At 45.3% G+C, this 27,035-nt stretch overlaps 1 protein-coding gene across 2 annotated transcripts in view; it reads left to right on the forward strand.

Moving 5' to 3' along the window:
• Nucleotides 1–25,883, forward strand: part of CRTC1 (CREB regulated transcription coactivator 1) — a gene marked incomplete at its 3' end in the record, with an annotated part of 93,915 nt that extends 68,032 nt beyond the window's left edge. Inside the window, exons 7-14 of one of the 2 annotated variants that reach the window (XM_081338974.1) lie at nucleotides 15–58; nucleotides 1,522–1,742; nucleotides 4,179–4,315; nucleotides 6,078–6,329; nucleotides 10,134–10,235; nucleotides 19,527–19,613; nucleotides 23,630–23,810; nucleotides 25,672–25,883. In XM_081338974.1, the coding sequence (XP_081195100.1) occupies nucleotides 15–58; nucleotides 1,522–1,742; nucleotides 4,179–4,315; nucleotides 6,078–6,329; nucleotides 10,134–10,235; nucleotides 19,527–19,613; nucleotides 23,630–23,810; nucleotides 25,672–25,883 (1,236 nt within the window). The remainder of the gene's footprint in view (nucleotides 1–14; nucleotides 59–1,521; nucleotides 1,743–4,178; nucleotides 4,316–6,077; nucleotides 6,330–10,133; nucleotides 10,236–19,526; nucleotides 19,614–23,629; nucleotides 23,811–25,671) is intronic. The other variant, XM_081338973.1, reaches the window with a different exon arrangement.
• Nucleotides 25,884–27,035: the final 1,152 nt, after the last annotated feature.

Raw genomic sequence — 27,035 nt, forward strand, 5'->3', positions numbered from 1 at the left:
CTGTTCTTTTTCAGACAGGATCCTCAAGGCCTAAATCTTGTGAAGTTCCAGGAATCAAGTATGTTTAAAGGGAAAGGGCATTTTTGGTTTCTGGGCAAATATGAAGCTAGCATCATCATTTTGTGAAAACAAATCTACGTTCTTTTGTGTGTATGTGTTCTTAGTAGATGGAATAACTGAAAAGTCCCATGTAATGGTTTGCAATAATTTTAGTAGTTGCTGTTCAATAAGGAGCATCAAGAATACTCTTGATCATTCCTCTTGGATATTTGATCATCCCTCTTGGATATTTTGGCTTAGCACATTTTCTGAAATACCTGAATTAACAAACCATGTTTTTTGATGTTATGGCAAGTCATGGTCCCTGTTAAATATAGTTAAGGATTGTAATTGCATCAAGCAATTCACACTTAACATAATTCTCTATGATCCAAGTCACACATTTGTGGCTTGTTGTAATAGAGACATTAGAGGTGTGCGCAAAATAGGAATTTTGCTTTATTTCAAACCTGAAACAAATGATTGTGGCCCAGAAGTTCAGCTGAATAGAAACACAGAACATTTTACTAGATGTGAGTTTTGGCTAAAAAAAAAAAGGCCCCAAGAGACTTTTTATGGCGCAAATATGATCTGAGTTTTAAGGTGTACTCAGCAGATCTTATTCGTAGAAACCCTCCCATTTTCTGTAATAGGCACTTAGCTTGATTAGTTGTTTTTTTTTAGAAATCTTTAAAAATGATTAACATTTTCTAGAAAATTATTTTTAAATACCTATCTATTTTTAGACTCCCACTGTGCTAGATAGCTAACTTCTGTTAAGATGGTGGTTGTTTGTAAGCGCTGCCTTGAAGAGAAACCTTACTTTTTGCAAGAAAGGAGAATGCAGTAGATAAAATTGTCATGATGCAGATTCCAGGCAGGAAGCATCACCCTGCCTCAATCCCTCTTCCCAAGGAAGCAGAACTCCTTGGGAACAGCTTCATTCCAAAAGGAACTTTTATTAGGAGAAGTTGACAGCAGGCACAGAAGGCAGGATCTGAGGGTTTCCCGGGCGAATCAATAGGTTAAAGGAACAACTGGCAAACCCTACCCCAATAGTCCATCCGGTCAGTTCAAACGGGCCAATCTCCAGGTGTGAACCCGATGTGGGAACGGGGTTGATAAGACGCCATTCCCAAGGTTTGTTAGGCTGTTAGGTCTTCACGCCTGTTCTTCCGCAGCTAGATGGCCGGAGACACATTCTGTTCTTGCCCCCAGGCTGGCATTAAGGGAAATAGATCAAAGAGCAGGCAGATAGAGGAAAGCGACATTGTAGCAGCTATAGCAAGCAGAGAAGATACATTGTATATTGTAACACCCATCCTCCCCCCCTCCCGCCAGGAGTATGGCAGACCCCACAGGAAGACAATAAAGCACGCCCCACCCAATAACTGTTTACTTCTGTGAATTCCAATAAGTCAGAAGGTCTTGACCCGCAATTAACAAAATATTTTTTCCCCTCTGTCTCCGTCATAAATGCAGCATCTTTCCATCGGCTGACCAAGAAAACACTACTGCGCTTATCCCTGCGGCTCACAACACAGGGGGATCACTGCCGGACCTGACAAATATCCATTTCCCTTCTCCACTCCCAACCCCGCTAGACCCAGAAGAGTCCACTTTCCCATCCTTGAGCAGTTCCAACAGCACCGGGAACCTCTCTGCCAATCTGACGCACATGGGGATCAGCACAGCCAATCAGGGTAAGGCGTTTGCAGGCACAGTCAGATGCCTTCTGGAACGGCATCTTCTTGCAGTCTTGTCCAGGAGGTTTATTTTCAGCCAGGACTGTGTTCTTTGGTCTGGCGTTTGGAGGCCGATAGAAATAGTCCTCGACTTAACAGCCGTTCGTGTAGCGACGACTGTAGTGAAAAAAAAGTGGCTTAGGACTGGTCCTCCTACTTAACAGCCATCGCAGCAGCCTCGCAATCATGTGACCAAAATTTAGGCACACGGCAACCGGCACGTATTTACAATGGCTGCAGAATCCTGGGATCGTGCAGTCGCCATTTGCAACTTTTCCCAGCAGGTGTTTGACAAGCAAAGCGAAAGGGGGGGAGGGGAGAGCCAGATTTGCTCAACGATCATGTGATTCATTTAACTGCGGTGATTCGCTTAACAATGGTAACAAAAAGGTTGTAAAATCAGGCAGGACTCATTTAACGACCATTTGCATAGCAACAGATCCCAATTGTGATTGTAAGTTGAGGACTACCTGCATAGTGTTGGGGACAATTCACTTTAGAATTTATTTATATACATACCTGATGCTATATACCAGAGGTCCCCAACCTTTTAGACACCAAGGATCAGTTCTGTGGAAAGACGTTTGTCAGCTGACCGGAGGGGGCACAGTTTTGTGTGCTGCCAGCATCCTGCACATGAGGCTTTGCTTGTTTGTGCGGACCAATTGCTGGCATGCCGCGGCCCGGTACTGGTCCACAGACCAAGGGTTGGGGACCCCTGCTATATACTACATCCATTCCCAGCCTGAAATCCTCCAGATTTTAATTTAATTTAATTTATTATCATTTCTATACCGCCCTTCTCCCGAAGGACTCAGGGCGGTGTACAGGGCAAGAATAAAACACAGAAATTTACAAAAATTAAAAGATAATTAAATGCATGCCCGATTAAAATACAATTGGTACATAGTAAAAACCCCAATAAGAATGATAAAAAACCCCACCAATCCCCCCTCAGGCCAGGCCGGCTTGCTCGAACAAGTATGTTTTCAGATCGCGGCGAAAGGAGCGCAGATCGGGCGCCGTCCGGAGCTCAACCGGTAACTGGTTCCATAGCTCCGGGGCGCCCACAGAGAAGGATCTCCCCCTGGGGGCCACCAGACGGCATTCTCTGACCGGTGGCACCCTGAGGAGGCCCTCTCTGTGGGAACGCACAGGGCGCAGGGAGCTTGATGCCGGCAGCAGATGTTCCCTGAGGTACTCCGGCCCCATGCCATGGAGGGCTTTGAACACCATTACTAGCACCTTGAATCTCACCCGGAAGACAACTGGCAACCAATGCAGCTCACGGAGCAGAGGTGTCACGTGGGAGTATCGGGAAACTCCCAACACTACTCTCGCGGCTGCATTCTGTACCAGTTGGAGCCTCCGGGTGGTCCTCAAGGGAAGCCCCATGTAGAGGGCGTTGCAGTAGTCTAGACGAGAGGTCACGAGATTTGTTCAACTGGGGTTTCTTATTCAGCATGCTGCCTGATAATCACTGATATTTTGATGCATAGCTGCTCTGGAGGGTATCAGTTTGGGGAAGAGTGATTAGGTAGAGAGATTTTATTGATGCATTAAATATATATGCTGCCCATTTCACTAATCAAATGACTCTGAGATGGGAGAAGGAGCAAAACTCAGGTCCTCCTTCCTTTGAAACATTCGATTTGATTTGATCCCAATGATATTTTTGAAAGATATTTTTCAGCCTGTTTTGTGAGCTCCTGGAGAAACGATGCGATAGAAATATTAATAATATTCTGATTCAACCACGTAAGAATAGAGGTAGTCCTCATGGTCTGACCTCTTAAAAACAGCGTTATTTAAAAAAAATCAGGCCATTTTTTTTTCTAGAGCGGGGGGGGGGGCAAAATGGATGCCTGCAGTTGCTTACAAGGTTTCCATTTCACCCCATTAACACAATTCCCCAAAAAAGACTTTTAGAATACCACTACAGGTAGTTCCCGGCTTACGACCACAATTGAGTTCAAAATTTCTGTTGCTAAGCAAGGCAGCTGCTAAATGAATTTTGCTCCATTTATAACCTCTCTTGCCACCGTTGCTGAGAGAATCGCTGCGGTTATTAAGTCAGCAACACGGCGGTTAAGCGAATCTGGCTTCCCCATTGACTTGGCTTGTCAGAAGGTCGCAAAAAAGCGATCACATGACCCCGGGACACTGAGACCGTCATCCACATGAGCCAGTTGCCGAACGTCTAAATTTTGATCACAGAACCCTGGAGTGGTCGTAAGTTATGAAAAACGGTCATAAGTCACTTTTTTCAGTGCCGTCAAACGGTCCCTAAACGAAGTGTTGTAAGTCGAGAACTACCTGTAGTTTTGGAAATCTTGTCTGGAAAAATCCCTCTGGCATCTTACGGCTCCCGCTAATTTTGTCTGTTGGTGACAGGAATGACAACCACGTCAGCCTCTTCCCAGCAGCACCGGCAACCAACCGTCAGCCCCCTCTCACTGAACACAGACTCAAGGAGAAGCCAGTCCCAGCAAGTGTCTCCTACGCTTTCGCCTCTTTCGCCGATTACTCAGGTACAGGAGGGAATTCTCCGAAGGGGGTCTTGAAAGCCACGGCATAACAACATTATAGACCCATGGTGGCGAACCTATGGCACGGGTGCCACAAGTGGCATGCAGAGCCCTCTCTGTGGGCACACGTGCCGTCGCCCCAGTCCTAGGCCTTCAGCTGGGTTTTATAAAACCTTTTCGCTTTAGGCGTCTGTCGCCATGTACACCCCCCCCCCAAAAAAAAAAAAGGTTCAATTAATCAACTTCTCGTGGGGGGAAAAAAAAGTGCTCGCAAAGTTGGAATTGATTGAACTTTTTAGCCCCACCCAATCTGCTACCACTGCAGCCACACCCACCCAATTGGCCACACCCACCCAAAGGGCCACGCCCACCCGGCACCCGATGATACATAAGTGGGTTTTGGGTTGCAGTTTGGGCACTCGGTCTCTAAAAGGTTCGCCATCACTGTCATAGACCCAATCAGTGATGAATGATCCAAACTGGAAGCCTTTTCCAGTGTAGCAACTCTGGTAGCAAATGTTCTTTCCGTCACAATTTCCCCTTGAATTGTAGACTTAGTGGTTTATGGGAAGGATAAATTGGTGATAATTCCATGTTGGTCCCTGTTTGAAGTTGGATGGAATGCCAAACCACGATGGGCAACCTGTTGCCCTCCAGATTTTGGGTTTCATTAACTAACGTGAACGTTGCCTTCCAAAATGTCAGCATCTGGTTGTTAATGACCCATTTTAAGTGTACCTTCGGGGGGGGGGGGAATCAAATCTATTTCCAGGCAATCAGACAAATTAATGTGCCCAGTGCATTGATTTAGATAAGAGTTTGCTCTGGCCCAGTTCTCAATTCAGGCTAAGCCCCAGCAAGATTTATTTGGCTTAACATATCAACTGAACTCAGCTATATAGTCACTGAGGCAAGATGGGTGGCAAACAAATATAATAATACATTTGTAAGTCCTATTTAGAGCTTAGCGTGCCCTGTAAATCCCAGACTTGGCCTGTAAATCATGGCTTGCAGCTCACGTTGGGTTAGCTTAGGAAATTGTGGTTAATGCATAATTAGTAAACTATTGATAGAAGAGAATGTTTGTAGCTGAAGGTTGAACTATGGGGTCCTTGGTGCTCTTGGAGCTTGGTTGTTTTCTTGCAGGCATTTCATTAGCCAACTAGGTAAGACCAGCAATGCACTGATGCTGTTGCCTAGTTGGATAATGAAATGTCTGCAAGAAAGGAGCTAAGCTCAGAGAGCCCCAAGGCCCCCTCAATTAAACTATGGCTAAAAAAAGCATAAATAAAGGGACGTGGTGGCTCAGTGGGTTAGGACGCTGAGCTTGTCAATCAGAAGGTCGGCAGTTTGGCGGGTCGAATCCCGAGTGTCGCGTAACAGAGTGAGCGCCTGTTACTCGTCCCAGCTTCTGCCAACCTAGCAGTTCGAAAGCACGTAAAAATGCAAGTAGAAAAATAGGGACCACTCCGGTGGGAAGGTAACAGCGTTCCGTGCGCCTTTGGCGTCTAGTCATGCCGGCCACATGACCACGGAGACGTCCTCGGACAAGTGCTGGCTCTTCGGCTTTGAAACGGAGATGAGCACCGGCCCCTAGAGTTGGAAACGACTAGCACGCATGTGCGGGGGAACCTTTACCTTTACCTTAAATAAAGCATTGAACAGTGTTGTGTGCATAATAGAGTCAAGTGTCTCCTTCTGAAGCCTTCACGCCAAGAAATCTGATTCCACTGCAGTGATGTCCTTCTGTCCTTTTCTTCTTAAGGCTGTGGCGTTGGACGCGCTTTCCATGGAACAGCAGCTTCCCCCCTACCCGTTCTTCACCCAGACAAGTGCGCAGCAGCAGCAGCAGACCCAGGTGGCCAGTGCTTTACCATCCAATGCTTCTCTGATGCAGACCTCCGGCTTGCAGCGAGGCGTTCAGCTCCCCCCACTCTCAGTCTCTATCCCTTCCACAATCCCTCAGTCTCCTCCGGGCAGCCAAACCCAGACTTCCATGGGGATAGACATCAATTCGGTAAGCTTGATGGGAAAGAGTGGAGGCCTCCATCTTCCTAGACTTCTCAGACAATTAGCACAGGAAATAAGAAGAGGCTTGGTCAGGAAGCTGCCTGCCTCCCGAAAAGGGTCTGGTTTGGGTACGTTGAGGTTGCAGCTGGAAACCACAGAGAAATATGGTGGCTGGTTTGCCATTTCTCCCCCATAACCTCTGGAAAATGTAGTCCTCCAGATGTCATAGAGACTTCTGTGAAGGGACTGGATTAGAAATCGGAGAGAAACGCAGTTCTCAAAAGCCTTGGATGGGGACTGGATTTTGGAACAGGTTTGAGATATAGTTTCTACCTGGAGGGAAAATCAACAGCTCCCACAAGTTGAACTTGGTGACTTCGCAGATACATCCATATTAAGTTGTTCTTGGCAGCAGCATAGAAACAGGTTTGTCTGGGCCATTGTCCAGAATGGTTACCCCCCCCCCCAGTCATCCATTGTATAAACTCAGTTACAATGGCGGTGAGAGCACTGTTGGAAATGCTAAAGGATCAGGTCAGAGATAGATCATCCCGGAGGAAATCTACATGCATGGTTGCTAAGAGTTGACAGCAACTTGACTGCATGTAATGAAGATAATTATGAGCTAAAGCCTTGGTCTCCTGCCCAAGGAGGTCAACCAGGTCCTGCCATCTGTGAGTGAGGGAAGGGGTCTATTCCTTCAACCCAGTCTAACAACTATGGAGTGCTTTGACATTTTTCCTTTTTTTTAAAAAAAAAATGCTTCCCTGAGTAAAATAGAAAATGTATCCTGAAAAATGCCACCTCCCCTGCAATCTCACCCGCAACTCCCTCAGCTGGGCTTCATGGAGGCCTAATTAATAAAGAGCCACAATCTTATGAGATCATGGTCCTGTTTTATCATTAGTTTTTGATGCCATCCCCTAACCCCGTGGTGGCGAACCTATGGCACGCGTGCCACAGGTGGCACACAGAGCCCTCTCTGTGGGCATGTGCGCTGTCAGCCCAGTCCTAGGCCTTCAGCTGGGTTTTATAAAACCTTTTCGTTTTAGGCTGCCGCCGCCGTGTGCAAAAAAAAAGGGTTCAATCTATCAGTCAATTTCAACTTCTTACGGGGAAAAAAAGATCTTGCAAAGTTGGAATTGATTGATTGAACTTTTTAGTCCCACCCAGTCTACTGATACCACCGCAGCCATGCCCACCCAATTGGCCACACCCACCCAGCACCTGATGATACATAAGTGGGTTTTGGGTTGCAGTTTGGGCACTCGGTCTCTAAAAGGTTCGCCATCACTGCCCTAACCTGTGGCTGGTCATGGCAGTTCCCCTAAAAAAGCTCAAGCTCTAGAGTCCCCCCCCTCACCCATTAATCCTTTCCATACCTCTCCTTTTGCTAGCAGGCAGTCTGCCAGCCTAGGTTCAGAAAGCCTTAGAGCCAGGTGAGATCAGCGTCCAGCCATAATGAAGTTTTCTCTTGGGATTGAACCATCTAAATCCAGTGTTTCTCAATGTTAGTCACTTGAAGATGTATGGACTTCAAACTTCCAGAATTCCCGAACCAGCATGCTGGCTGTGGATTTCTGGGAGTTGAAGTCCAAGAATCTTCGAGCGTCCATGTTTGAGATACATTGATCTAGCTAGCTGGAAGCTTCAGTGTCTATTAAAACTCCAAGCTGAACACACAGAGTTGCTTAATGCATTTGCTCTTTGTTTCCAACCCCCAAAGAAGCTTTCTTTTGATTTTGGCACTCATAGGTAACCCATTTTTTGTAACCGGGATGGATGATTGCATCCTTCTTCCCCATTTTATGCCGACTTTCCCCCTCTTCTGTTTCCAAGGAGTTTGTAAATTTCCATTTTGGGTTAATTGTAGCTTCATAGCTAAACCTTGAACCACATTTAACGGTTTGAAATGACCCCTTGAGCCATGTCCTTTGGTGGAATTGTTTTTCCCCAGGAAAAAAACATGCCTCACATTAATCACATCTGTTCAGCTTGATTGTGTCCTAACCTGCAAAATCATTAAGATCAAAAATCATAGCTGGCTGGGGAATTCTGGGAGCTGATGTCCACAAGTCTTAAAAGTTGCCACAGCTGGACACCCCTGACTTAAAGTGTGGCTTTCCCCCCAGAATAAATTGCCCCTGCACTAAGCAATGGATTTCATGATATTTAGACACAACCACTAGCCAAGGTACCAATGACTTCAGGGTTCTCTGTGTGTGACAAAATGCTGCCTCCCTGTTTTTTCTGCCTTCCATATTTCTAGCATTAGGGATGTCTGGTGGCTTTTTTTTTTAGAAAGACTGTATTCCTGTGACACTGGCCGTTCTAAATACTTTGCCATTTTGAACTGCTGTGCCTGTTCTGCATCTCACACGCGGGGTGCGGAGAGGCTGGCTTTCTACACACTTTTATGAATCCTTCACAATTCTCCACTAGTGTCCCAAGCAATGACCTTTGCAGTGAGGCTTGCTTCCTTGTGTTAAAGCTGAATCTGTCCACCAAGCTAAAGCAAGCCATCCTTCAGATGAATTTTAATACACCTATGGTAGCACTGAAGTGTTTTGGTCCCCGTCCTTTGGAGAAGGAGTCTGTTCACCTAATAATCTTTGCAAATTCAAACAGAGGCGCGAGAACGCAGGTGAGTTCCATAACCGTTTCCACGGGCTCCTCTGAAAAACAAAAGAAATTGTGCAGGTCAATGTGTTCCGCCTTATTTGCTGCACAGATATGAAAGAAACACAAGAGCTGAAGGGGTTTCCCCCCCCCTCCAAGCTGGGATTTTGGAGTATTGTGGTGACTCAGTTCCCCTGTTTCTAGCGGAAGAGAAACGCTGCAAAATAGGCAACCTGGAATCATCCTGGGTTATAACAGAAACCCTTTTTTAGTCTGTGGAGATTCTCAGTCATCCGGGTCGCTGTTTGTCTCAAAGAGGCTTTTCCCAAAAGGCAACTGGGCTGTTTTTCCTCGAGGAGGAAGAAGCAGGCATTTTGCTTCTCATCCAAGAAGCTTCATCGGTTCTGGAAGGAGGGTGGAGGTGTTAGAAGGATTATTTCTGAGAGGAAGGGTGTGTGTGCGTGTGTGTTGGTGTTGGGAGCCTTCACTCAGCCTTCCATCCTTCCGAGGTAGGTAAAATGAGGACCCAGATTGTTGGGGGCAATAAGCTGACTTTGTAATAATGCCGCTTGGGGTGTGTGTGTGAAAGCCCTAAGAAGCAGGCATATACATAGAATGAAGGCTACTGCTAAGCTTGTAAGCTGCCCTGAGTCTTCGGAGAAGGGCGGGATATAAATGGAATTAAAATAAATAATAAATAAATATTTCTTTGCAGTCATCTGGTTGTTAAGCACTCTCTCCGAGACCTCTTGAGGCCACTTCAGGCTTTTTTTTTTTCTTGCGCCTGTATCAGCGTGCAAATGGGGGTGGAATCTTTCTCGGAACTGCCGGAAGGACTGCGCCGCAGACATTGGGCTGCGCGGTAGACACGGTAGCCTGCCTTGTAGATGCTTCTTGGATGAGAAGCGAAATGTCTTCCTTCTTCCTCAAGGAAAAAAATAGTCCGGTCGCCTTTTGAAAAAAGAAAAAAAAAAGCAAGCACCTTTGAGAGAAGCCGTTTTTAGGTTCATGACTTCTCCGAGCATTGTTGAACAGGACTGTGTGCTGCTGAATTCGTCCAGGAACTATTCTTGCCTCCTGTTCTTTTCTCATTTTCCTCCCTCCCCTCCCCACCTGTACATGAAAGAAACCTGTGTTTTCTCTCCCTCTCCTCCTCTTCCCCACAGTCTCTTAACATTGTGTCCTTCTGTAGGGCTCACTCCAGCAGTACCGCAGCAATGCTGGCTCCCCAGCCAACCAGTCTCCCACTTCTCCTGTCTCCAATCAAGCTTTCTCTCCTGGCAGCTCCCCTCAAGTAAGGGACTGTATGCTTCTAAGGCCTTTGGATTCCTTGCTTCTCATATATTTCCTCTCCTCTTCTTTAATTTTCTTTTTTATCCAGCTTTTTTGAATGCTTTCAACTCCGTCCGCTTGGGCGGGATGTGGTCAGCTGACGGGGCATCCTTTGGGGAATTCCTTCTTGTTAAAAATCTGATGCCACCTGACCTGACCTGTTCTTCCCATACTAATACCCGCCTCGTCGTGTTAATTATCTTTCAAATGTTGCCTTTCTCAAAAAAAAAAGGTTACGATGCCATTCTTGGGCTCCAAAAGCACGCTGAAACGTGTCACCGTGCAGAATTAAACCGTTTTTAATGCATTTTATTTATGTCTTTTTTTGGGGGGGGGACTGCCCAACTCTAGTGAACTCTGGGCGGCATACAAAATATGAAATGCATATTGGAGGAGGATAAATGGGAACGTATGGATTCATGTGGGGGGTTTGTTTTTGTGCTTTTCGAATCTTTAAAATGTTTACAGAGCAAACGCGTAAGAGAAGTGTGCCACTGTGTATAAGAAAAGTCTTCTTGTTGAATTTTGACTATTTTCTCTAGTACGTGTATGTGATGAATATTTGTTTCTTTTGTGAACAGCAAAGTACAAGAACATCTTTAATTTGGATAGCTTTTTTTTTAAAGGAGTACATTTGTAGAAGAAATTAGAATGGTGTTTCTCAACATAGACAGCTTTACGTTGTGTAGATTTCAAGTCCCAGGCAGCCACGCTGGCTAGGGAATTCTGGGAAATGAAACCCACACATCTTCAGTCAGCCAACCTTGATTAAAAAAAAGTAAGTTAGATTATCAGTAGCTATTAGCATAGTAGTCGGGACGAGAGAGGTGGTCTACTTTGGAATATACCAGGGAGCACGTAAATACCTGGAACAACAGAGATTTATGGAAAGCTAGAATAAAACAGGATCCACTGGATATCAGATTGTAGAGATCGGATTGGAAGAGATCTCTGGTCTTTATTCCTGGTTTATGAGCTTCTTGATCGATCCTGTTAGAAACATCAGTCCTGATGGTCTTCTGATTGAAAAAAGAAATCGACCGAAAGTAATACATTTAAGAAATAAAAGTACAAGATTCTTAACTTAGAAAACAAAAATGCACTGCTATGGGATGGAAATTATTAGGTAAGTCCTCGACTTACGAGCGCAATTGAGACCAGAATCTCCATTGTTAAGCAAGGTGGTTGTTAAAGGTTGTAAATAATGCTTACAGGACCCCAGGATGTTGCGCCTGTTGTGAATACATGTCAGACACCAAGCGACCCAATTTTAATCGTGTGATTATTTGGATGCTGTGTCAGTTGCAAATGTGAGGACTGTTTCTATGTTGCACTTTTCACTGCCGTCGTAACTTTGAACGGTCACCTAATTAATGGTTCACAGCTGAAGACTTACCTGTAGTATTTATGAGAATTATTTTGGAATAATAGTGGATCGCAAGCCGACTTATGAGTGAGCAATGGGATGGGGCTGCAAATAAGGCAAAAATTCCATGGGAGCATAATTTCCAAATCATTGGAAGTAATCATTCTTTTCATTCTGTTCTGACCCAGTTCAGAAAAGAGTAATTAGAATGACTGGGTAACTAGAAATTAAGGTTTAAATTAAATGCCGCACAGGAAAGGTTGCCTCTTCTCATTGCAGAGTGCAAGACTCGGAATAGTAAATTTTAAGTTACCAGGAGGAAGGTTCTTCTTTATTTATTATCCCTCCTTTAAAATATTTTTTTATAAGCCACTCAAGAGGGTGAACATATTTAATACCCCTTCTTCCTTTTCCTATTTTCCCCACAGCAACTGAATGTTACAGGGGAAAAAATCCTCATAATAAGAACAGTTTAATAATGGGACAAATTACACAAGAGACATAGTGGCTCGTTTTTTTATTGTCTATCTTCAGAAGGTTGGACTCAGTAACCTAATTAATCCCTTCCAAGTTTATGATTTTCTTTCTGCCCACTTGGGATTTCATCAATACCCATGGCAGTTTGTGTGGCAAAGTTAAAAGAAATTGGCAGAGAGAGAGAGAGAGAGGGAGGGAGGGAGGGAGGGAGGGAGGGAAGGAGGGAGGGAGGGAGAGAGAGAGAGAGAGAGAGAGAGAGAGAGAGACTGGATAGAGCCGTCTGTCTGTCTGTCTGTCTATCTATCTAATCTATAGCTATAGCTATATCATATTATAATAAATAAATAAATAAATAAATTTGGAAGGGACCTTGGAGGTCATCTAGTCCAACCCCCTGCTCAGGCAGGAAACCCTACACCATTTCAGGCAAATGGCTGTCCAGTCTCTTCTTAAAAGCTTCCAGTGTTGGAGCATTCACCACTTCTGGAGGCAGGTTGTTCCACTGGTTAATTGTTCTGTCAGGAAGTTTCTCCTTAGTTCTCGGTTGCTTCTCTCCTTGATTAGTTTCCATCCATATATATCAAGACACACACACACACACACACACACACACACACACACACACACACACACACACACACACACACACACACATACATATATATATATATATATATATATATATATATATATATATATATATATATATATATATATATTTTCTGAGGTTTTTGCGGGTGTTTGTATGTGGATCTTTGGTCATTCGGGTTTTTCCCCGAGTAGAACTAAAGGTGTAGGAGCAACGTTTCGACGGAATCCCAGCCTGATGATGAGATGGGATTCCGTCGAAACGTTGCTCCTACACCTTTAGTTCTACGCGGGGAAAAACCCGAATGACCAAAGATCCATATATATATATATATATATATATATATATATATATATATGTATGTATGTATGTATGTATGTATGTATGTGTGTATATTTGGGTCGACAGGGTGCATCAGAAAAAAAAATACTCAAGACATATCTCCTCCCCTAGTCTTTCCCCTCCCTGAGCCTGTGGCCTAGAGGTTAAAACAATTGCCTAACGTGCAAGCAGCCCAGGTTCGAATCTCAGAAGGGTGTGGCTGGCTGATGAAAGCAAAGCAGCTTGAAATAGCTATACCAGTCTCCCTTTAATTCTTTGTTAGCAATCCAAATTTATATCTATCTATCTATCAAGGGACGCGGTGGCTCAGTGGGTTAGGACGCTGAGCCTGCCGATCAGAAGGTCGGCAGTTTGGCGGGTCGAATCCCAAGTGCCGCGTAGCAGAGTGAGCGCCTGTTACTCGTCCCAGCTTCTGCCAACCTAGCAGTTTGAAAGCACGTAAGAAAATGCAAGTAGAAAAATAGGGACCACTCTGGTGGGAAGGTAACAGCGTTCCGTGCGCCTTTGGCGTCTAGTCATGCCGGCCACATGACCACGGAGACATCCTCGGACAAGCGCTGGCTCTTCGGCTTTGAAACGGAGATGAGCACCGGCCCCTAGAGTCGGAAATGACTAGCACGCATGTGCGGGGGAAACTTTACCTTTTATCTATCTATCTATCTATCTATCTATCTATCTATCTATCTATCTATCTATCTATCTATCTATCTATCTATCTATCTATCTATCTATCTATCTCACTAGCTAGGGTGTGTGTGTGTGTGTGTGTGTGTGTGTGTGTGTGTGTGTGTGTGTTTAGGAACCCTTTACAGTTGCATAGGCCTGCTGATGCTAGGTTCGGTTGAAGGATTGGGCTGCATTAAAAGTCAGTTTCATTCGCTTTTCTTGACAAAGCAGAGGTGAAAGGTGTTGTAGTGTGCACCTCTTGTTTTTTTTACAGCCGGGTTCAGCCAGTTTGTATTAAGGGGCAAGGGAGGAAACTGTTGACAGAGCAAAGCCTTCTCTGGTTTGCCCAGTACTCTCTTTGCAAAGGCAGCAAAGGGACTAATCTTGGATCCTGAAGTGCTGAACCAGTAAAAAAACTTCCCAGTTTTAATATCTTTGGAGCAGCTTTTGCTGCCAGTAGTTATTAAAACTGCATTTATGGTTCCATGGGGGAAAATTTCTATAAATTCTACATCCATTCTTGCTGATCTCCTGAGCTGCTGGAAAGCATTTATTACAGGGTTTTGCATCATTGCTCAGTCATAAAATGGCATATTTTCCAATAGCTGGGAGGGGAGCAAGACCCTAGCTGGTGAAATTATAACCGAGCAGATTCTCATAATATTCTATTTCCCGACAAGGCGGAGTAGCTAGACGTTTTTGCTGGGATAGCAGTCTAGGAATCTTCGTGCGTGATTTCCAGTGTGCTGTTAACTCAGCGTTTGCATTCCTAAGGTTATGCAGCTTCTATAAGGAAGTTCTGAGAGGCATAAGGTGCCTCTGAAGCATTTTTAGATTTGGATTCAAAACTGCACTTCCCTTTCGCTGAACAAATGGCCATTCCAGAGTATAGTACAGGGGTAGGCAACCTCGGCTCTTTTATGACTCATGGACTTCAACTCCCAGAATTCCTGAGCCAGCTTGGCTGGCTCAGGAATTCTGGGAGTTGAAGTCCATGAGTCATAAAAGAGCCGAGGTTGCCTACCCCTGGTATAGTATAACCCACAGTACGGGTAAATTAAATTTCATTTATCAGTTTCTCTGATTTTTAGCAGATCATGGGACTGCATTTTGTTCCTGCCCTTTTCTGCAGTATTTCATAGTCTACTCCCTATTTCATTTTCAGATACAGTGGTACCTCGGTGCTCATCTTTAATATGTTCCAGGAGGCCCGATGAGTACCGAAAATGATAACTACCAAACAGTTTTTCCCCCATAAGGAATACAGGTAGTCCTTGACTTACAACAGTTCATTTAATGACTGTTCAGAGTTACAACGGCAGTGAAAAAAGGGACTTATGATCAGTTTTCACACTTACGACCATTGTAGCATCCCCGTGGTCTTGTCATTTAAAATTCAGGCGCTTGGCAATTGACTCGTATTTATGACGGTTGCACACGTGATCCCGAGATCACGTGATCACCTTTTGCGACCTTCTGACAAGCAAAGTCGACGGGCAAACCAGATTTGCTTAACAACAGTTTGATTAATTTAACAGCTACAGAGATTCACTTCACAACTGTGGCAAGAAAGGTCATAAAATGGGGCAAACTCACTTAACAAATGTTTCACTTAGCAACAGAAATTTTGAGCTCAATTGTCATCGTAAGCTGAAGGCTACCTGTAATGTTGTGAGTCACAAGGCAGTTGACAACGACAAGTTCTAGCCTATGTGTTGAATACCAAACAAACCATGAATACCGTCAAACTACGTTGAGTACCAAATTTGATGAGTTTCAAAGCAGTTGAGTACCAAGGTACCACTCTACCAAAAGTTGACAGTTCATGTAGTACAGGAGTCCCCAACCCCCGGTCCGTGGACCAGTACCAGGCTGGGCATGCCAGTTGGTCCGCACAAACAAGGAAAGCCCCATCCGTGGGATGCAGGCAGCACACAAAACCACACACCCTCCTGTCCGTGGAAAAACCTCTCTCTACGGAACCAGTCCCTGGTACCCAAAAGGTTGGGGACCTCTAATGTAGTATATTAACGACAGCTCTTTTGATTAAATCTGGATTGGACATGCCATTTCTTTTTTATTGTATAGGGCTCTGGTAAGGTCAGTGGATGGTGTCAAAACCATTGTAGATTTTTTTTCCCTTTAGAAATCAATTGTCCTTTAACATAAATTTGTCCAAATAAATTAAGTCCCAGTAACTCCCAGTTTTTTAAGTGCTGGTATTGTTACGTTTTAACCTCCTTTTGTAAATTACTTTGTAAGTGGATTGTTGGTTTGATCCCCGAGCTTGGCAATTTGGCTGCAAACGTTTTGTCTCCGTTCGGGGTGGGGGGGGGACATCTTAAACGTGTTTTGAATTGTACAATTCAAATTCAATTGAATTGTGCAATTCAGTTCAGCACAATTCAAAGCGCACTGAAGTTGTCCCCCTGAATGGAGATGAAACGTTTGCAGCCAAATCGCCAAGCTCGAGGATCAAACCAACAGCCCAATTACCATCCTGAGCTACTAATATTCAAACACATTTCACTTTGTAACTGCTCTTGTTGTGATATTGTATTCTTATTCTAAGTTTCCTTACCAGACTTCATCCTTCCAATGCAAGAATAAAATAAAAATACAGATAGCCCTTAGGACCAATTGTTGAACAACCATTTGAAGTTACAGTGGCTCTGAAAATAGTGACTTACAGCCAGTTCTCACACTTAACAACCACTGCGGCATACCTCCTAGTCACGTGATCAAAATTTAGGGGCTTGTCATCCTGTAAGGTATTTATGGCAGTTGCAGCTTCCAGAGTCATGCCTTCACCATTTGCAACTTTCCCAGGGGCTTCCAATTCATTGGGAAGTCAGATTTGCTTAATGACCATGTGCTTCGCTTAATGGCTGCAGCAGAAAAAAGGTCATAAAATTGGGCAAGACTCACTTAATGACTGCTTAATGACAAGTGTTCTGGTCCCAATAGTAGTAAGCTGAGGAGTGCCTTCCTCAACTTACATTCCGTAAGTTCAGCGAACTATGCAAAGGTTTGTGGGATTGAAGGGGTGGTGGTGGAAAAACCTCGGGAAAGCCAGAAGTTTGCATTATCGCTGTTCTGACACCAGATCCAGTGTTGGGAATGCAGTTTCAAGCATCTGAAACTTGGGATATTGAAGGCTTGTCAGATTTTTGTACAATGGCAAGAGCAAATATACAGATTGTCCTCAACTTACAATCACAATTAAGGCCAGAGTTTCTGTAGCTAATAAGTAAGGCACATATTAAATGAGTTGTGCTCTTTTAATGACCTTTTTTTTGCCATGGTTGTTAAGCACATCGCTGTGGTTAACTGAATCAGTTAACCGTATTAACTTTTGCTTGTTAGAAGCCGGCCAGAGAGGTCACAAATAGCAGTCACGTGACACACACACACACCCCGGGTGCCGCAACCATCCTAAACGCAGGCAGGTTGGCAAATGCCCGGATTTCGATCAGGTGACCCTGAGGATGCTGCAGTGGTTGTAAACGTGAGAACTGGTTGTAAGTCACTTTTTCCAGTGCCGCTGTAACTTCAAACGGCTCTACGTCGAGGGCTACCTGTATTAGCATTGAAAAACAAGCAAATAGACGCAGCCCTCGACTTACGAACACGATTGAGCCCAAGCTTTCCGTGGCTAAGTGAAACATTTGTTAAGTGAATTTTGCCCCATTTTACGACCTTTCTGGCCCCCGTTGTTAAGTGAATCCATGGAGTCATTCAGAAGTGCATCTGGCTTCCTTCCCCGTTGGCCTTGCTTGTCAGAAGGTCGCAGAAGGGGATCACACGACCACCACCCCCACACACCCCCTGGACACAGCAACGGTCATAAATGTGAACCCGTTGTCAAGCGTCTGGATTTTGATCACGTGACCCTGGGGATGCTGCAACGTTCTTAAGTGTGAAAAATGTTCAGAAGTCACTTATTTTCAGTGCTCTCGCTATGGTCACTAAACGAATCGTTGCAGCTTGTGGACTACCTGTACATTGTATTGTGATCTCCAGAATTCATTATCCCCATAATGTCATTAAGGAATGGCAGGCGCCCTGTTGCAACCGCCACTCTCTCCTGGCAGGGCCTGCATTTGGCTCCAGAGGGCGCGTCATAATGTGCCTTGCTAGGCAATGCAGACACGGATAATTGCAGCTCTAGCAATTTTTACCTTTAAATTTTGGATATTGCGGTAGTATGAACTGGCTGAGGTCGTCTAGTGGACATTGGTGACACTCGTGCTTTTGAAACATCAGTTTGTTTTCTTTTAGCGTTCTGGCACATACAGGTGGTCCTCAACTTACAAAAGTACTTACCATCCAGTTTCAAAGTTACGGCTGATGCAGCACCCCGACAGCATTCATCCTTACAACCAAGCACAAGGATGCTGCAGTGCATGCCCCCCCCAAGCTGGTTCCCCACAGGCCTTGGACCTGCTTTTCTCCCAGATCCCACACCTTCCTCCCCATTCTCCATCGTGGATCACGCACTTACCTTTCAAAGATCTCCGCAGTGTTGTGATTCAGGGTCAGCCTGTGGGTTCGGCAGTTGGGTCGGACGACTCAGAGGAGGAGGAGGAGGGGGGTGTTGAAGAGCTTGCTGAGGGGATTGGACAGTTTGATGAGAGCCCCCAGCCAGGCCCCTCTCACCTGGTCACGACGCAGACCCAGCTGTGTGAGCCTGACAGCGTGGATGAAGATGACCCACAGCTGGCCCTGTTCAAGGACGCCCGACGCAGGAGGCAGTCAATCAGGAGTAAACAGAGGAAGGCAATGGGGCTCCTCGGAAGGAGGCAGAGAGAAGCCACGCCCTGAACTGTATTTAAGGGGGAATGCGTGGGAGGGCTGGTTTGCTGAAGGTAACCGCTTGAAAAGCTCCTGTTTCTTGGTTTGCGTCTTGTTCTATTTGTTTTTGTAGCAATAAATTTGGCAGGCGTAATTCCAGCCTCTTGCCTTCTTGTAAAAGGGGTTGTCCCTGCCTTTTCTGCAGGGCTGGTAGCAGGCTGGTACAGAACACGCAACTCCAAAGCTCATGTTAGGGGAGAAGAGCAGGTCGCTCTGTTTATAGGACTTGGCGAAGCCACAGTTCATTGCAGCCATTTTGAAAATGGTGCCTGCTTCCGGGACACAGCTATGTGGCCCAGAGAGACCAAGGGATGGAGCAGCCTGCTCCTCCACCTCTAACTTAGCTCCAGAGCTTTGCAGATTTTTCAGGAAGGGACCTTGAAGCTCCATTGCCAGAAAGGAAAGGTTGGGAAATGGCCAGGAATTGTCCAAGGTGGCTGGAGCTTTGAAAGGTGTAGGTCAACAATTTCTGGAGGGCCATCTATGATCTACCCATCAGAATGCCGTCAACGTGTAATTGTCCCCTTCAGCAACTGCTACTTTTGTAATGTCACAAGGTTACGTTTCTCTGTCCCAAGTGCTTAAAATCTGTGTGCAGAAATGTTTCTGAATGGTAGCGTTCTTTTCCTACTCTTACGTTTTTCTTCTGCAGTCATTATCTAGCATGGATAGAGCTGTAAATGTATTGGTTTTTTTCTTTATTTCCCATTTTTACCTCTCCCGCTCCAAATTATCACTGCCTTTTATACGTTTCTGGATAATCACTCTGAGACGCTGCCTTGCCAGTCATTTCCTATCTGTAGAATTTGAGCAAATCAATCCCATAATCCACAAAATGTAATGGTAAAACCTGGAAGCACCATTTTGGAGTGGCAAAGAGAAAGCCAAATTCCTCCCTGAACTTATAAAAAAATGAGATGAGCTTGACTTTACATTAATTCCTGTTTTTCTTCTTGCAGCAAACATCCATCCTGGGGAGTGTCTTTGGTGACTCTTGTTACGACCAGCAGATGACTGCCAGGCAAGCAAATGCTTTATCCCATCAGGTGAGTGGGAAATGGACTTCATTTATGTACAGGTAGTCCTCGACTTAACAACCATTCATTCAGCGACCATTCAAAATTACAAGAAGTCTTTGCACTTAACCACCCTTGCAGCATCCCCATGGTCATGTGATCAAAATTCAGACCCTTGGCAACTGGCTCATAGTTACGACTTTTGCAGTGTCCTGGGATCAAGCGATCTCCGTTTGTGACCTTCCCAGTTAGCTCCTGACAAGCAAAGTCAGTGTGGGAAGACTTGCTTAGCAACTTGAAATTCTGGTCCCGTTTGTAGTCATAAATTGAGGGCTATTTGGAATGGAATTAAGTGACCAGGGCCTAGTCTTGAGCAGAAATGTACCAACAACCTCAGCAGATAAATTTGGTCGACAGAGAGCTAATTTCACGGAGTGCCATTCTGACTTTGCCTCCTTCCAAGCAGCTTCATTCCTCTTCTTTCTTTGCTGCATTAAGTTCAATATTGAATTTTCCCAGCAACGAAATCCTGAAAGAGTTGTTTAATTGTGAATTCTGCAACATAATGGGGAAGTTGACTTCTCTTAAGGAGGGGAGATGGGTTACCATTTCACGTTCTCAAGCACACTTTTTTTTTTGAATAACTCTATTTTAATTGGGGAGTGGGATTAAGTGAATCCATTGGCAATTTTGGAAAATAAATGTCACATAAGTTATTTCAGAGATTCACTTATCTCCTAAACTAAAATGAATGGCCCTGTATTTGTTAAGTCGACCTTTTTTTTTTTAAAGATTTCTACAATTCTGAGGTTATCGGTGTCTTTTTGCAGCTGAGCAATAGAAGATACTGACCATTATCTTTTTAATTTAATTTGAAACATTATAGCATATATCACTGGCTAAAACGCATTCGTACCCCTATCTCCATCTTGAATGCCTTTGAAGTGCAAATCTCGTGTTCAAAAACGATTGCACTTTTCTCTTTGTTCTGACTCCCATGCTTTGTGTACCACAAGTGTAGGTAAGCAAAGTATAGATGCAAAAGATAAATAGGATTAAAAATTGACCTTGATTCCTGGGATTACACAGATCCACCCATGCAATTTTTGTGGCAACAATGTGGTGCGACTTTTTTTTTCTTTTCAGTTTCCTAATCTAGCCTACAGCTCTGGAAACCACTTGTGGTTTTTCCTCCGAGTATTGGTGAGGCTTGATCCTGCTTAATTTAAAAATCCAAACAACATCAACCAATGCTGAAAAATAAATAGGATAGAAGAATTTAATGGAATGGAAATTAGGGCAATAGTTCAAGGTCTCCTATCCAACTGTGGGGCATTGCTGCCCTCTAGTGGGAAGGAGCAGGAAGTAAGTTTAGCAGTTAAGCCTGCTAAACTTTTGGGGTGTGGTGCTTGCTTTGGAGTAAGTTCCATTAAGATTGTGGTAATATGTAGCAAAGTGGATATGTTAAGATTTTGACTGTGTTTTGCCAAGTGTCAGGTCAGTGATCAGTGGCCAGGCAATTGATTCTTTTGGATCCAGAGATAAGAGCACAACAAACATACATACATGCATGCATGCATACATACATACATACATATATACATATATACATATATACATACATATATATATGTATGTATATATGTATATATGTATATATGTTGGAATTGATTGATTGAACTTTTTAGTCCCACCCAGTCTGCCGTTACCACTGCAGCCACGCCCACCCAGTGGGCCACACCCACCCAATGGGCCACTCTCACCTGGCACCTGATGATACATAAGTGGGTTTTGGGTTGAAGGTTTATTCCCTTTGTGTGTATTGGAACACAACAAAAAAGGGAGGAAAAAAAGTAAATTGGACATAATGTCAAACAAAACTCCAAAAATGGGCTGGACAAAATTATTGGCACCCTTTCAAAATTGTGGATAAACAAGATTGTTTCAAGCATGTGATGCTCCTTTAAACTCACCTGGGGCAAGTAAGAGATGTGGACAATATAAAAATCACACCTGAAAGCAGATAAAAAGGAGAGAAGTTCACTTAGTCTTTGCAATGTGTGTCTGTGTGTGCCACACTAAGCATGGACAACAGAAAGAGGAGAAGAGAACTGTCTGAGGACTTGAGAACCAAAATTGTGGACAAATATCAACAATCTCAAGGTTACAAGTCCATCTCCAGAGATCTAGATTTGCCTTTGTCCACAGTGCGCAACATTATCAAGAAGTTTGCAACCCATGGCACTGTAGCGAATCTCCCTGGTCTTGGACAGAAGAGAAAAATTGATGAAAGCTTGCAACGCAGGATAGTCCGGATGGTGGATAAGCAGCCCTAAACAAGTTCCAAAGGAATGCAAGCTGTCCTGCAGGCTCAGGGAGCATCAGTGTCAGCGCGAACTATCCGTCGACATTTAAATGAAATGAAACGCTATGGCAGGAGGCCCAGGAGGACCCCACTGCTGACACAGAGACATAAAAAAGCAAGATTACAGTTTGCCAAAATGTACTTGAGTAAGCCAAAATCCTTCTGGGAAAACGTCTTGTGGACAGATGAGACCAAGATAGAGCTTTTTGGTAAAACACATCATTCTACTGTTTACCGAAAACGAAATGGGGCCTACAAAGAAAAGAACACAGTACCTACAGTGAAATGTGGTGGAGGTTCAATGATGTTTTGGGGTTGTTTTGCTGCCTCTGGCACTGGGTGCCTTGAATGTGTGCAAGGCATCATGAAATCTGAGGATTACCAAAGGATTTTGGGTCGCACTGTAGAGCCCAGTGTCAGAAAGCTGGGTTTGCGTCTGAGATCTTGGGTCTTCCAGCAGGACAATGACCCCAAACATATGTCAAAAAGCACCCAGAAATGGATGGCAAGAAAACGCTGGAGAGTTCTGAAGGGGCCAGCAATGAGTCCAGATCTGAATCCCATTGAACACCTGTGGAGAGATCTTAAAATTGCTGTTGGGAAAAGGCGCCCTTCCAATAAGAGAGACCTGGAGCAGTTTGCAAAGGAAGAGTGGTCCAAAATTCCGGGTGAGAGGTGTAAGAAGCTTATTGGTGGTTATAGGAAGCAACTGATTTCAGTTATTTTTTCCAAAGGGTATGCAACCAAATATTAAGGGTGCCAATAATTTTGTCCAGCCCATTTTTGGAGTTTTGTTTGACATTATGTCCAATTTGCTTTTTTTCCTCCCTTTTTTGTTGTGTTCCAATACACACAAAGGGAATAAACCTGTGTATAGCAAAACATGTGTTCCTGCAATACTTTTCTGTGAGAAATACTTGATTTTCTGGAAACATTTCTGGGGTGCCAACAATTTCGGCCATGACTCTCTCTGTGTGTGTGTGTATATAGAATTGAGAGCTCTGCTTTTTCTACTGACACAAATGGTTTTTCATGACTTTTAATTAATTAATTAATTGCTAAGTGATTTAGGTTTAATGGACAAGTGTGTCCCTTGTCCACACACAAAGTCATTTACATGGTTTTTAGGAGTAACGTTAAGCATCATTTACCCAGGAGAAAAGAACCATGGGAATGGTCATAGACTGACCGTGTGGGCGGGTGCTAGATACTCAGCCTGGCTCCTCTTAGCGTATGTTTGCTCCTAGCCTTCTTCAGAACCAAAAGCCAAATCAGGAGGGGAGCTGGCTGCCTTCAGCCCCTGCTTGTAAAAGATCTCCCGTTTCGAAGTGGTGTGGACTTCTACTCCGACTGGAGAATCCTGGGAAATGGAGCCCACAAATCTTAAAAGTTAGCCGAGGCTCTAGAGCCGAGGTGGAGAACCATGGCCGTTTTATGACTTGTGGACTTCAAATTCCCAGAATTCCTGAGCCAGCGCAAGTCATAAAGGGGCCATAGTTCCCCCACCCCTGCAGAGGGCGAATGATGGAGCCAAGTGGGACTTACGTCTGTAGGTGCAATGTATCTCAAAAGTGGGCCGGGGGGGGGGAGGACTAGGGAAGAAATGGTGGCCTTCACATCCTACCTCTGGTGGGCCTTAGAAATAGGCCTTTGATCTGATCTCCAGGATTCCTTCCTTCAGCTCGAGCAGTTCAACATGATTGAAAACGCCATCAGCTCCAATAGTTTGTACAGTCCGTGCTCTACCCTCAACTATTCCCAGGCAGCCATGATGGGGCTGACCGGGAGCCACGGAAGTCTCCAAGACCCACAGCAGCTCAGTTACACCAGCCACGGGAACATCCCCAACATCATCCTGACAGGTAACGAAACACTGTGGTTTTAGCTCTTTGGGAAATGCAGACAGCAGGTGGGCCGCTAAACCTATTAAGTTCAAGGCATAGGCAAACTTTCTTGCACCCGGGGGCGGTGCTTAAGTTATTTATTTATTTGACGAATAGCAATGCTGCAAGAGTCTTCCCCCCCCCCCAGGAATTGCGTTAATGGGTTGTTGATGGGTACTTCAAACCTTGTAGGAAACTTCCAAGCCTTTTGCCCCCTTCCCTAGGAAAACAAAAATGGCCTTTTTTTGTAATCTTTTTTTTTAAAGAGATCAAGTCACTAATTTCATTCCTTAAACTCCATAACAATTAAAAAAAACTGGAAGAGCATTCTGAACTGGAGGTTAAGGGGGCTGCAGAAGGGGTCCTGTTTAATTCTGCGTGTGATCTGTAGGTTATGAATTACCAGCCCTATTTGGAGAAGGAGGCATTTTGCAAGTGAGGGTTGTGGTGAATCTTTTTAAAGATAGATGAAGGGATAATGACCGGAGTGAGAAAAGATAAGACAGAACTGGGTGGGGACAGATAATTAACCTCCTGAAAGATTTATTATAAAGAAGAAGGAACACTTTTGCATTTTGTGTTGGAGGCCAAGGCTAGATCAGTTTTTTTGTGTGTGTTGTTGTTCCGTTTAACACAAGGACAAACTTCGTGATTGCCAGAATAATTTAAAAGTGGGTCCTGTTACCTGGAGCAAAGGCCAGAAAGGAAATTAAAAACTCCCTGAGATCAAAAAAAAAAATTAAGAGATTTGGTGAACTCTCTCTGCTTTTTATTTATTATTTATAAAATGGCTGGACCTTGAATTCAAGGAAAATTGAGCTGTTCAGGGTCAAGCAGAGCCTAGCCCCGTGGTGACGAACCTATGGCACACATGGCACAGGTGGCACGCAGAGCCCTCTCTGTGGGCACGCACGCCGCCGCCCAAGTCCCAGTCCTTCAGCTGGGTTTTATAAAACCTTTTCGCTTTAGGCCTCTGCCACCGTGTGCAAAAAAAACAAAAAAAGGTTCAATCAATCGATTTCAATTTCTCGTGGGGGAAAAAAAGGATCTCGCAAAGTTGGAATTGATTGATTGAACTTTTTAGTCCCACCCAGCCTGCCATTACTACCGCAGCCACGCCCCCCCATGGACCACGCCCAGCCAGCAGGCCACGCACACCTGGCACCCGACGGTACATAACTGGGTTTTGGGTTGCAGTTTGGGTACTCAGTCTCTAAAAGGTTCGCCATCACTGGCCTTTCCACTCCCCGCCCCCCTCCTGCCCCCAATTTAGCACCCATCCTGAATTGTTTGGACTGAACAGGAGATGGGTTGAGGTTGGGGGGGGTCTTCCTTGGTCATCCTGCAGCTCTGACACAAGAGACCCTGGCTCATGGTCATTGGTCATCCACTTGTGACTTGAAATAGGAACCATTGGTTTTTCCTTTTTTTTCTTTTTCTTTACTAGCTTCATTGGGTTAGAACGGGTAGGCAACCATGGCTGTTTTATGACTCGTGGACTTCAACTCCCAGAATTCCTGAGCCCGCCGTGCTGAGGGGAAAGGAAGAGGTTTCCAAGCTGAGCCACAATGGCTCAGGAATTCTGGGAGTTGAAGTCCACGAGTCATGAAGGGGCCATAGTTCCCCCATGCTGGCTGAGGAATTCTGGGAGTTGAAGTCCAAGAGTCATAAAAGAGCCAAGGTTGCCTACCCCTGGGTTAGAACAAATAGCTCAGATTGAAGGGAAAACTGAGCAAACCTGATCAAAATTCTCTCTCTCTCTCTCCTTCGCTCTCTCTTTCTCCCTCTTTTTCTCTCTCTCTCTCTCCCTCTCTCTCTTTCTCTCTCTCTCTCTCTGTAGTGACCGGGGAGTCGCCTCCCAGTCTGTCGAAAGACCTCACCAGCTCTTTGGCCGGGGTGGGGGATGTCGGCTTTGACTCAGATTCCCAGTTCCCTCTGGACGAACTAAAAATCGACCCCTTGACCTTGGATGGGCTTCACATGCTCAACGACCCCGACATGGTCCTTGCGGATCCCGCCACAGAGGACACTTTCCGGATGGACCGGCTGTAGTGGGGGGTGGGGGGGAGAGGGGGGAGGAGAGAGCGGGGAAGGGGGACGCCGCCGCGCAATCCGAAGGAGCGCACCCCAAAATCTCCACGTCCCGGAAGGTCCGTGCCGCTCTGGTGCTCGGAGGGAGAGCGGGCCAAGCCCGTCTCGCATCCCTTGCATCCCAAGTCAGGCTGCCTGGAGAGCCACCGCTCCACTCTTGCGTCCAGTTTAGCAAGCGCTTGTTCTACACTTGCCCGGCAGCTGTCCTGCTCGCCCCTCCTTCTGACTCCCCCCCCCTCAGCCCCCCCCCCGTCCCCCCAGCACCGACTTCAACCTTGGTTCATGCCTTGCTTTGGGAGAACTGTTCCTCTAGAGCAGCGTTTCCCAACCTTAGGAACTTGAAGATGCGTGGACTTCAACTCCCAGAATTCCCCAGCCAGCATAGCTGGCTGGGGAATTCTGGGAGTTGAAGTCCACGCATCTTCAAGTTCCTAAGGTTGGGAAACGCTGCTCTAGAGAGTTGTCTCTTCTACCCCAAGGCCCCCTTTTCTCCCCCTCTCCTCTCGTCACCAAAGTTCCTCTTTCCTTCCTTGGCCCTAAAAGCTTTGGGAAGTGGAGGGGCAGAGAAAAAGTGATATTCCTCCCCTTCCCTCCCTCTCCCACCCCCCCCCCAAAAAAAATCCTCTTTCCAAGGCAGAGGAGCTCTTCGGAAGATAAAGTTGGTGTATTGTTTTGTTTTCCTGTGTACGTAAACTATCCAACCTTTGGCTTCTGTTACAAGAACAGACATCCCGCATGGATCTGAGGGCTTTCCCCCCACACACACACACACCCCTCCTGGGGAGTTAGGGGACTGCTTGATGAATTGGGGGGGGTAGGGGGAGAAGAGAAGGACATGGCTTCTCAAGCTACTTCGTGGATACCACTGCCTTTCCCTGGAAAAGGGCTGGACGTGGGATTGCTGGAGAAGGCCAGCTGTGGCTCTCCGAATAAACTCTGTAAAGCAGCTGCTTGCGTTGGGATGGGGTGGGTGGGTGGGTGCGAGGGGGGGGGAAGAGTGGCTTGCAACTCTCTGCTTGAATCTCCCCGTTCCTTGAGTGTCTCCTGGAGTCCCATCATGGCCTGTTAGCTCATTTGCCTATGTGCATGCAGCAGCTTTCAGAAACTGGCTGT

Source organism: Vipera berus, assembly GCF_964194415.1.
Source record: "Vipera berus genome assembly, chromosome: 1".
Taxonomy (NCBI): domain Eukaryota; kingdom Metazoa; phylum Chordata; class Lepidosauria; order Squamata; family Viperidae; genus Vipera; species Vipera berus.